The sequence below is a fragment of the Notechis scutatus genome, chromosome 3 (genome assembly GCF_049901735.1).
Source record: "Notechis scutatus isolate UNSWTSFEM ecotype Mainland chromosome 3, rNotScu1.2, whole genome shotgun sequence".
Taxonomy (NCBI): Eukaryota; Metazoa; Chordata; class Lepidosauria; order Squamata; family Elapidae; genus Notechis; species Notechis scutatus.
In genome coordinates, this window is record NC_142011.1 from 41,632,456 (window position 1) to 41,644,368 (window position 11,913).

The 11,913-nt window shown below is 35.9% G+C and overlaps 1 protein-coding gene across 1 annotated transcript; it reads right to left on the minus strand.

Moving 5' to 3' along the window:
• Nucleotides 1-924: 924 nt before the first annotated feature.
• On the minus strand, nucleotides 925-11,517 carry DDX20 (DEAD-box helicase 20). Its single transcript, XM_026675179.2, has 11 exons — nucleotides 11,283-11,517; nucleotides 9,904-9,998; nucleotides 6,866-7,034; nucleotides 6,093-6,207; nucleotides 5,101-5,243; nucleotides 4,741-4,879; nucleotides 3,995-4,053; nucleotides 3,431-3,513; nucleotides 3,086-3,191; nucleotides 2,898-2,999; nucleotides 925-2,159 (listed from the first exon to the last, which is right to left on the minus strand). Exons 1-11 carry the CDS (start codon nucleotides 11,500-11,502, stop codon nucleotides 1,075-1,077), a joined length of 2,316 nt encoding a protein of 771 aa, XP_026530964.2. The 5' UTR covers nucleotides 11,503-11,517; the 3' UTR covers nucleotides 925-1,074.
• Nucleotides 11,518-11,913: the final 396 nt, after the last annotated feature.

An 11,913-nucleotide genomic window follows, 5' to 3' on the forward strand; every position in this document is an offset into this window, starting at 1 on the left:
TTATCTGATTTCTGCATTAACTGTTGTTTTTTTGGTTTATTCTAAATATTAGTTCTAGTTAGATTTTATTGTCTTCAAGATTGTAAGTTTTTTTAAAAAGTCTATAGCAGTGAGGAGAGTGCCAAAGAGTTGTATGATATCATGTCTTCTTGTGCTTTAGAAGTTTATATTCCCTTTGCTTTCTAAGCATTTACATAATTACCCATAGGACACAATTCTATTTTGCTCTTTGCCAAATTCCTAACTATATAAATGCTGTTCTACATTACATGCCAAATCAGTGGCTGTTATTAGTAACCTGAACTTAATGTAGAGGTGTCCTTCCTTAATTCTTACAAGAATTGTATTTTCAGACTTGGTAAGATTCTGTCAGTATAGCTTTACAATAAAGTACTATTAAGGAGCCTTGGTGGCGCAGCAGTTAGAGTGCAGTACTTCAAGCTACTCCTACTGCAATTTGGCAGATCGAATCCCACTAGGCTCAAAGTTGACTCAGCTTTCCATCCTTCCGAGGTGGCTAAAATGAGGACCCCAATTGTTGGGGGCAATATGCTGACTCTATAAAACGCTTTGAGAGGGCTGTAAAGCACTATGAAGTAGCATATAAGTCTAAGTGCTATTGCTATTACCTCATCTGGTTGTGATTCTTCTCTGCCCCATCAGGCTAATGTCAATCTTGCAAGTCTGAAAGTACAATTTTCCCCTGCCCCCTTTTCCTTTACAGCTTGAGAAAATAGGAAGGCTCTCTTCTGAGTCTCTTGCCCTCCCTCCCCCACTACCTAGTTGCACACTATGCTGTTTTTATCTGAGTTTTCCCTTGGGTAGCATCTTTTTGCTCAGTCTTCCAAGGTCTTCTCCACATACCATTCCACAGATCAATTCGAATACATAAAGACAACATGGCAATAGCTACTAACAAAATGACATTATTTCTTCTCCAGTTTATTAGCAAAATGGTTTGATTGAAATGTATACAAAATAAGACATACCAAATGAAAATTACTAAGAGTACACTTAAGATACCTAAACATAAAGTATCATTTAGGTATGACAAGTCATATACTACTTTTAATATTATCTATCTTTCTTCAACAGCTCTTCCAGGTAGATTGCATTGGCATGATATGCAGTCAGCATGTTTAATGGTCTCTGGTATTTTTGGTAGTATAAACGAGACGCTTCAATATAATGCTTCCGCCATGCCCGGTAATATCCTCTCCAGTATTCATCAGGACTTAAATTCTCATTGTGAGGAAAAGGAGCATTTTTGCTTTGGGATGCCTCTCCTGTAAGTTCAGTCTTGATGGAGTGAATGTGATATTGGTCACGCTTGATCTGTTTACTCTGTTTCACATTCCCTTTCGTCTTCTTTTGGACCAAAATAGTCTCTTGCTTTTGTTTAAGGGCAGGACTGAACTGCTGAGGATGTATCTGGTCTGTTGACAGTATATTATTCTCTCTTTGCTGCATATCTGAAGAGGTCTTGATGCAGGATTGATTCTCTTGGCTACATATGGATGATTCAGAACTGCAAGAACTACTATCATCATCAGATTCCCCAGCCAATATCCCAATTGTTGCTTCCACATACTTACTGGATTCCGTTCCTACTGAATCTAAAGAATCTAACTGTTTATCTTGGTTTCTGGGATTTACGTAAGTTCTTATAATCTCTACATCTCTCTCCAGTCCTTCCTTAATGAAATATTCATAATCCTCAATAAAATCAACCATGCTCCATATGCAGACAGAATCCTGATTCTTAAAAGAAGACAGGCACGGGATTTTAGGAAGCATGTTCTTTAAACTTTCTTTGTCTACCTTTTCGTTATTATGCACAGCAGTTTCACAATCAGATTCCAATTGGTATTTTTCCAATGAGATATTGTCATGTTTATTTCTATTCATTATTTTTTTAGCATGCTCTGTTCTATTTTTAAGAAGCTTCTTTTGTTTGAAAACTTGTTTTGGCTTGGCTACTGGAGAATTGTCAGAAACAATAGTCTCTGTACTGGCACTTATTGTTGGGGGTTGGCTTGTCCCTTCTGGCCTTTTAGCTGGCAACAAACATGTATGAGGAGATGCATTGGGATATGGCACAGCAGTGACTTCTACATGCCCTCCTTCAAAATGTTCCAATAGCTCTGGTGGCAAAATTTCTTCAAGGAAAAAAAAACAAAATCAGTGACTGAATCAGGTGACTGAATCAACTGATAACATACCATAACTTCAATGTTTAAATTATTTAAAATCTATGTTTTTATTTTTCAGACTCCACTATAAAAAATCAGGATTTGGAAACACAAAACTTAAAATGAAGAATGTTTTAAATACAAGACATAGCAGACATATTTTTAATTGTTACAAGTATTCATTTTAAAAGGAGGAAAGATAAACAAAAGCATTACTTGAAACTAAATGATTGTACACAGTGCTTTAGAACAAATACAATGAAATCTCAAAAGTGCAGGCTAATGAATTTGGGTATCTTTTCTTCTGACACCCATAGGAAAATATTTTCCATCTTTCAGTAAGTGTAGCCAGCTGCTAAACGTAACTTAAAATTTCTCTCTACCTTGTTTTAAACCATTTTCAAACATACTTTTAGTAGGTAAAGTGAACCAAGGCAAAATGTTCAGTGTTCATGATAAGGAATGATATTCGCATTTAATTATTTGCAATATGCACTGAAGTTCATGTGAAATGTATAACTCCAGTAATTCCTCCTTTCAAAAAATACTTTTCATTAAATATTAGGATTCTGAGTAAGACTATGAATACATAATTAATAGTACAATAGTACACAATTACTGTCTAAATGTGATCATCTCTGGGACACCATTTTCAAAGGCACTTAAATTCATAAAATTATGATCATCTACAAGAGTCATTCTTACCTGGTAAGGAAAGAAGCTGAAGATTACATTTTTGTGCAATTTTCATCATCATATTTTCTTCCTCTCCACGACAACAGTATGTCACAGCTAATCCTAAAGTTCCTACAGTAAAGCAGAGATTAAGATCAGTTGGACAAAACCGTTGGTCCATTTTGCTTCTACAACATAGAATGGTAAAGAGTATTTACCAAAGCGTCCAGCTCTACCAATCCGATGCATATATGTTTCCCAATCCAAAGGCACATCTAAGTTAACAACCAGATTCACCTTCTCAGCATCAATTCCACGGGAAGTCTGAAAGAAAAGAAATAGCAAAGTGTTTGTTGAATAGAAGTTAAGCCAAGCAAATTAGAGAAGTTATCTTCTTAGACTTCTTTTCCCATGTTACAGTGTCATAAAGGAAAAACACTGCAGATTCTTAATGGCTTGGGTTAAATGCAAGTGCTCAAGTTCAAAAAGAGTTTCCTTAATTCAGTTGAGTTAGTCTTGTATTAAGTAATTTTATTATCTATATAAAACTAATTAGAACTAACCAAATCTGTTGAAATTAACACTCTGCAATGAAACTGCTTCAGCTTAGCCATAGCATCAAGTCGCTGATTCTGATTCATACTGCCTAGAAAAACAAAGATAAATAAATAATGAAAAAGCAAAGTGAAGGAAATACATGAACTGAATTCTTAAGAAAACTGGCTAACCTCAAACTTGAAGAAAGCAGTAACATGTTAGTCATCAGCAAATTTAAATAAATTTAGACTTAACTGTCAGCAAGAACTTTTTGGCAAGAATGCTGAGAGCAGAATTTAATTTATAACATTTAAAGTATGCCTTAGAAATGAACCTAGTAAGAATATACAAATTTGTTAGATGGGACTCAGACTCACGGACTCCCAGTTTCTAGTAATGATTCCTTAACCAGTAGATTTCTATTTCACAATGGGATTTCCAGTCACTGGGTTAAACACTTTGCATATGCTCAAATCTGCAGCCATCTCGGGAACAGACATTCCAGGAATAGTGGGAGGAGCACAAGAAGGCAAATGGGATTACAACTAGAAAACACAATACTCAACAAAATAACAAATCTACAAGCTTACCTGAAATACACTCAGCAGGAAAACCTTTGGATGACAATATATCAGCCAAGTGTTGAGCTCTTTAAGACAGAAAAATAAAAACGTCAGAAAGATACTTCTATATATACATGTATGCGTTGATTCTTCTATCGTAACAGTTTTATTTGCCAGTTAAACAAATGGCTTCTTCCATAAAATAGCAGAAACAAAATGGCTACTTCCATAAAACCGTATTGCTTTTTATGAAGATATAACACTGTGAACATTTTTCCTCTCGTAGCTTAATCTGCTCTATTAATAATAAACTCTTGATTTTTAAAATTCATTAAAAGGAGGAGGATTTTTTAAAAAATTAAGAGTTTTTTTAGAAAAGAATATCAAGCAAAATCTTGTGCTTAGATTTTAGTGATCAAACATCTCAGTTCTATAAATTAATGGATTCAGCGGTCTTAACTATATACTTGCTGTGGCTGTGGATGCTTTGAAAATGATTGGAAGGCATGCCTTCACCACACAATCTCTATGCTACTTATTGAAACAGGTCTGAAAAAATGTGGGTTGCTTTACTGAATAGGAGAGATACTATGCAGAGTTGAGGGTCAAAACATTTATCCCGGGCATTTTTTAAGCAATTCCCTAATCCTTTTCTCTTACCTCAACATTATATGCATTTGACATTCACTTAATGCACATGACTACCAACCCCCCCCCCCCCAATTTTTGTTTGAACTTTTCCAGATTTAAAAACAAAACAAAATTCAGAATACCGGCTATGTAGATTTGAGAAAACCAAGGCCTGGTTGAACGGTATTTTCCTGAAGAGCTCCTGTAAATGCTCAGCTTTCTCCTCAAAGGTCTTATGAGGTAATGGGTAAGAATTCACTACTTTGTAGTACTGCTTCAATCCTAACCAAAACAGAATAGGCTTACATATCATAGGGAAAATTAAAAAATGTCTTGAGAAGGATTCAAATTTAACAATTAATATATTTGCATCACAATATGTGGTTGTAGTATTACTACATAAAATGGTTACAAGAATATATAACCTATATAATGCACATTTAATCATAAATTCCATAAATACTGAATATTTGTGCAAAAATGAAAAAAAAACCCTCATTTACCAAGGAGACTTGGATCAGTAGAATTCAGCTTCACAAATGTGGGTTCTCTCATGTATTTAGCCAAAGTATTAGCTAAGGATTCAGGATAGGTGGCTGAAACTGCCAACATCTGCTTATTGGCTGGTAGAGAAGAATAAATCCAACTAAGATGTAAAAAAAAAACACCATTCACAAGAAATATTTTGGACCAATTAATGGGGACGGGTCTGCATACATACACACATTAACTTCAATTACTTCAAATACCAATAAGCCATATTGTACGGATGATACAATATGGATCATTCATACGGATGATTATAAAATAGTTTCACATCAAACGCTATTATGATTGCTGATTCAAGTAAAGATCTTCAGAACACAATACTAATGTAGACCAGCGAGTACTAAAAAAAAATTTAAAAATTGAGGAATGACTCTAATACACTACACTAATACACATTACCAATCCTGGTAAGCAAAATAAAGACTCCCAAAATAACGTGCTTAGAGATAGTATTGATAAAGGTGGTCATTCATATTCTTAAACTTTCGCACCAGCTCCCCAAAAAGATAATAACCCCAAGCATATATAACATTTTTTATATCATTGGCTACCTTATTGACAGGGTGCTATTATGTCCAAGAACTAAGAAAATACCTCAATGTGAGATAAAGAGGACTGTGAACTAAAAGGCAAGTTTATTTGATAATGGCTCCCACATTGTGGAATATACTGACCCAAAAGATACATGGCTCTAATCCTTTTCGCATCTGAAAGTTCTTTGTTTCTTTGTTAACTACACAAAATTATTTTTAGGCGTTATTAAAATTATTTTTTTCAGTTTACAAATACTGAAAAATCAGTGAAGAAATCCCTAGGTCACAGAACCTCTGCATTTTCAGGATTGTATTCCCACATTTGTTCCAAGTCTATTCATGAATTTCTCAGACCATTATATTTATGCAAACCTTACACATTAAAAAAAGTAATCATAGGTAACTATACTTACTTTACTTGTTCCTGGAAGCTGCCTTCTTCCAGAAGCTTGTCTGCTTCATCAAGGATGAAAAGACGAATGCTGGATGTATTCAAATAGTCCAGATCTATAAGTTGTTTAATGCGACCTTGAGGAAAAACAGAAGCAATAATGAAGAGGCACTACCATGTAAATCTATACAAATCAATGAAATACATAGGTAGAAAGTCCTTGTTTAACAACCACAGTTTGAACTAGCAACTTGATCATTAGTTGAAGTGTTCGATCTTATTTCAGAGCTTTTCTTTATACACATGTGAAGGTTGTAAATGCAAGGATTAATCACAAAGTTACATTTTCATCACAACTATAGTGGTGAATGTCACTAAACAAGTCAGTTGCTAAACAAGAGCTAGCTGTACTGTCTCCAGAATAATGTCTACAATATTTTTATTCATTCCTTCACTAGGCTTATACATCAACTTTTCACCAGATATTCAACACAACATAAAGTATATTACATTCCTTCTCCAAGTTTTCCCCAAAATAATAACCTTGGGTCATACGACAAGTGATAGCAACTAAGTAGCATAACAACTTTCCACTGTTAAAGAATGGAGTTGAATTTGTGTGTACTAGTCCAAGAAAACATATTAGGTTGCCCTAATTATTTTTTAATCTAAGTATTGTTTTCTATAATATGTGAATATTAAAAGTTTTTTTCTATTTCATAGAGATAGCATCTGCTAGTTATCCAGCACATGAAATAATGGGATTAAAACATCTCAGATGGAATGTTTCCTTACCGGGGGAGCCTACAGCTATATGACACTTTTTAAGTCTCATTTTATCTTGATTTACAGGAGTTCCTCCAATGAAGACATGACATTCCAAACCTTCCATTTTGATCCCAATAGTTGTAATTACTGCATGTATCTGCACAGCAATCTCTCGGGTAGGTGCCAAGACTAGAATCTGAAACAAATATTAATTCTATAATTAACAGTGAAAAACCAACTGAAATTGAAATTATCTACTCAGACCAGCCAATAAATATAATTAAATACTTGGAAAAAATAAAACTAAAAGCAAAGTATCCTCCACATCACATCAAGTTCAACCCTCTGCTGATTCCATAGATTTATCCACATAGCTTTCTTGGCAACAGAGACAACAACTTGTCTTCTTTTTAACATTTCTTCTACTTCTCAATCTAGCCATTCTAAAATTTTGGTCCATCTAGATTTTTTTTTTAAACAAATTTTATTAATTTTTAAAGACAAACAAAACATCATTAAACATTGAAGACATTAAACCTCTTTCCATTATAAATTTTTACAAGGCAGATAAAACATTGTTTTATACAATATAGTTCTGATATATCCCATTTCCACTTAAATATCTTTTAGCAAATTTCTCATTATTTCTCTTTGCTCTTATTCAGTTACATTTCTTCTATATTTATCCATTTTATAATCATCATATTCATATTTCCCTCTGTCTTGTTTGCAATTATTCTCCTCTAGCTTTCCTCCAAGGTTTTATTAAATCTCAAACGGACATACACACACAAAACACAAAAACATAAAACTTCTTTTTAAAAAGTAGCTTGGCCCCAGATTACCTCTCTTTATATGGACTTCAATTAAATTTATGCTCATCATATATACCATTACCTATCTTATTTACCATTCTATATCTTCATAACTTCTCCCCGCTTTCCACTCTTCTTAATTCTACTTTATTTATTTCATCTTAATTTAAATCATTATACTTGTATCTTTTGTCCATTCCTTTCCAATTATCCATTTATCTCATTCCCTATAGTAGAAAAAAAAGATTTCTCCTGAAATCACTAATCAAGTATGATGCCTTTCCCATCGCTCCCCTAAATTAACATTTAAGGTAACACCTAGTTCCCTATCTGATTCTGCTTAGTACATTCTACCTACTAATTTTTAAAAGAGAAAGAAAATAATAAATCCATAAAGTAATTAAATATATAATTAAACATTAAATCTCATAACATTCCAATTATCTATTTCAAAAACAAATGCTACGATAAAAGTTCATACTAACATCCACACAATAGTCAATTAAACTCTATACTTAAACTAAATATTTTAAACATTCCTTTTAATATTTTATTAAATCTTAAAATCTATCATTATTAAACCTTTAATGTTTTAATCTTTACTTAAGTCTTATAAAATTCTAATTTTCTATTTCTAATACAAATGCTACAATACTATCTTATGTACCTTGCAGAATCCTTTTGAAACAAAGTTATACATTACCCTTTATCCCTAAAAAAATATTTCTTTTTCACATCTTGTTTCATACCTTTGTGGCTTTTTTCCCCCTTCTTTCTTCCTATCTTATCTCATCTGGTCTTTTTACCCCCCTTAGCTTCCCCTCTCTGTTGTATTTCTCTTTTCTTTTGCTTTCTAACATTATATTGATTTTGCATCTTATTTTTCTCTTTCTTGGATGTTTTTTTAAGTCTTATGTCCTTTTTCCTTCCTCTCTTTCTCCTTCCTTTCTTAATCAACTTTGTAGATTCGTTAAAGATGGCTTCTTCTTCTTCTTCTTCTTCTTCTTCCTCTTCTTCCTCCTCCTCCTCCTCCATCAATTGTTGTGTTTGCTGATAAGTAGCAAGCGCCATTTCTAAAAAACGAAAAATTTCTTTCACAGCGTCTTTGCCTTCTTTCTTTATTTTACCATATTCCTCTCTCAGTTCATCGACAGATAAAGCCATTATAAACCTTTTCTTCTTTTTTTTCTTCTTCTTCTTCTTAGAACAACCAAGATAATTCAAAGCTTAGAACAATTCCCCAAAATCCCAAAGTCATCAAACAATCCAAACAGGGCACAAAGTTCTTCCCTTCACACTTTTTCTTCCTGGGGTAATATCAATTGGAAAGGGAAAAAAAAAACCCAATCTGTATTTTAAAGTCTTATTGCGATTAACTTCCAATCTCAAAATCTTCCAGGCATCTCCTCCAACAAAATCTTAATATAAATTTTTCTTTTGTCCTCTCCCTTCCCACTTGTAACAAAAGGCTTTAAATTTTTACCTTCTATAAAATAGCAGGCTTTTCAATGTCCACTTGTTAATTCCATAGGGAAGGAGAGTAAACTTTCTCTTTCAGCACTTTCACTCGCCGCTTATAAATCTCTTCTGGAAACAAAGTATCTTTCAAAAAATCAAGATTTTCAGGATATTAAATGCATCTTATAGTCCCAGTTCAGCCAAAAAACTTTCGCTTCAAAACTTTCTCCTTCTTCCTCCAGCACAATCTTGTCCAGCTGCCGGCTTCTTTGTGGCGGCCATTACTGACCGCCGCTCCACCGCCTTGAGAAAAGGGGGTTGTGCCGGGTGGGGAGGGGGTCTGCGAAAACCCCAAACCCCTGTCCGGATCCCCCCTATCTTTGGCTGCCTCTACGGGGCAGCCTTATCCTCCAGACCCGTCAGGATCGGAGGCACCAAGACAGCTAGTGCAACAGGGATCGCGCAAGATCGCGAAACCCCGCCGCCACCGAAGCCTGACAAAACCGGAAGTCGGTCCATCTAGATTTTTGAGATCATCCAAGAACAACTCACCCCAAACACAAACAATCTAGAATAATAATTCTCAAATTATAAGAGATCACATAATCAGTGACTGATTCAATTAACTGCACTTATACAGTCAACTAGAAGCAGACAGGAATTTTACACACAAATACAGATATTACAAATATACTTCTAAACAGCATGTACAATAGCAATATCACTACAGCTGATTGCTGTGTTTGCTTTTGAGATGAAACACTGTTTGAATTTAAACACTACTGCCCTTACCTGAGTCACTGAGTTTTCCAAGATAAGGGAGTCAAGTGCGATAGTAGAAAACACACAGGTTTTACCTGTGCCTGATTTTGCTTGCACAATAAGGTCTAAAAGACAAAGAAAAGTACATGTCAGAAAGCATTAACTTTTGAAAGTCCGAACACAAAGGTTACTGTATATAAATTAGGACAGTGCTCCTTCATCAGTTTTTGAGGCTGGGACTACAACTAAGATTCCTTGAAAGATTAAACTGTATCAGTTTTCTTTAATAAGAAATCCTACTAATCTTTTTGTCACATTCAAGTAGTCCTCAACTTACAACCATTCGTTTAGTAACCATTCAAGTAAAACAGCACTGAAAAAAGTGTTTGAGTTTTTCACACTGTTGCAGCATCCTCCAGTCATGTGATCAAAATTCAGACAGTAGGCAATTGGCATGTATTTACAGTGGTTGCAGTGTCCAGGAGTCACGTGATCACATTTTGCAACCTTTTGACAAATAAAATCAATGTGGAAGCCAGATGCACTTAACCATATTACTAACTTAATAACTGCAGTGATTCACTTAACTGTGGCAAGAAAGGTCATAAAATGGGGTAAAACTCACTTAACAACTATCTCGCATAACAATGGAAACTCTGCTCAAAGTGATTGTAAGCCAAGGCCTACCTGTATCAATCACCAACTGCACTGGAATTTCTGGAGGCCACCAGAGATGTTACTTTCTCTTGAATTCATTTGGGCGCACAAGAAAACAGTAACAGCACCTCCTCCACCAACGTATTAGACTGCATTTAATTCCAACCAGTTATTCTTAAAGTGATAGGTAAAAGTCTATGGAGATTCTCAGTCATCCAGGTCATGGTTGTCCCAAAGGTGCTTTTTTCAAGTGGACTTGGTTTTTCCTTGAAGATGTTTCACTTCTCATCCAAGAAGCTTCTTCAGCTCTGACTGGATGGTGGGGAATGGAAGGATTTATAAATGTATATTTATTGTATAATTTATATATATTTATTGATGATATCAATTGTAATTACATTATAATAATATATAATTTATATAAATCTATAAATCCTTTCATTCCCCACCATTCAGTCAGAGCTGAAGAAGCTTCTTGGATGAGAAGCGAAATGTCTTCAAGGAAAAACAAGAAAGTCCAGCTGCCTCTTCAAAAAAGCACCTTTGGGTCAGAGAGGCTTTCTTGATACAGCCTGCAAAAAGACGCGTGGATTTCTTCCAAAACTTTTCACATTTCCTAAGTATTTTCCATCACGCCAATGGACGGTGGAATACGGACCCACCCCGGGCAGATTTACACCGCAGCACCACTGTAGCCCGAGGCCTCCCCTTGCTACAGCCCTATTTCTGCAGCTCCCCCACCCCCGCCTCACCTAAACCGCAACGGCCTAGCGGAATAGCTTTGAGCTGCACCGGAGAAGGCCTTAGGAAGCCAGCCGCTTTCAGCCCTTCCAGAACCGGGGCTGAAAGAAGCAGCGACCTGAAATCTTCGGGCCCTTCCTGGAGAAGGACATCCCGGGTACGCAGCCACGACTCCCCCATCGAAGGCACAGGGTCCGGCGCATCCATCTTGGACTGTGAGCCGTCCAACATCTCGCGAGAAATCAAGCCGGCGTTGGAAATAAAAGACGCCAGTCGTCGCTCGGTCCAACATCTCGCGAGAAATCAAGCCGGCGTTGGAAATAAAACACGCCAGTCGTCGCTAGGTTGCTATAAGACGCGCGCGCCGACCGAACAGGGGAGACGGAAGCGCTCACTGTTACGCTCAAAAGAAAATGAGCGAAACGCGGGGGGGATAATGGAAATGATGATGGACCACTCAAGGAGGGTGAAACCATTAAGCGCGGGGAGAAAGGGGTGTTGAAAGGAAAGACCACTGCCTTTGGAAGTGGAGCATCGAATGAGGCTCAGCGAGGAAGGCTTAACGAAGGCAGGACTGTGAGATGAACGAGGATGGGTATCGAATTAGAAGATAGGATGCGCGAAATTGATGTTCCACCGCAA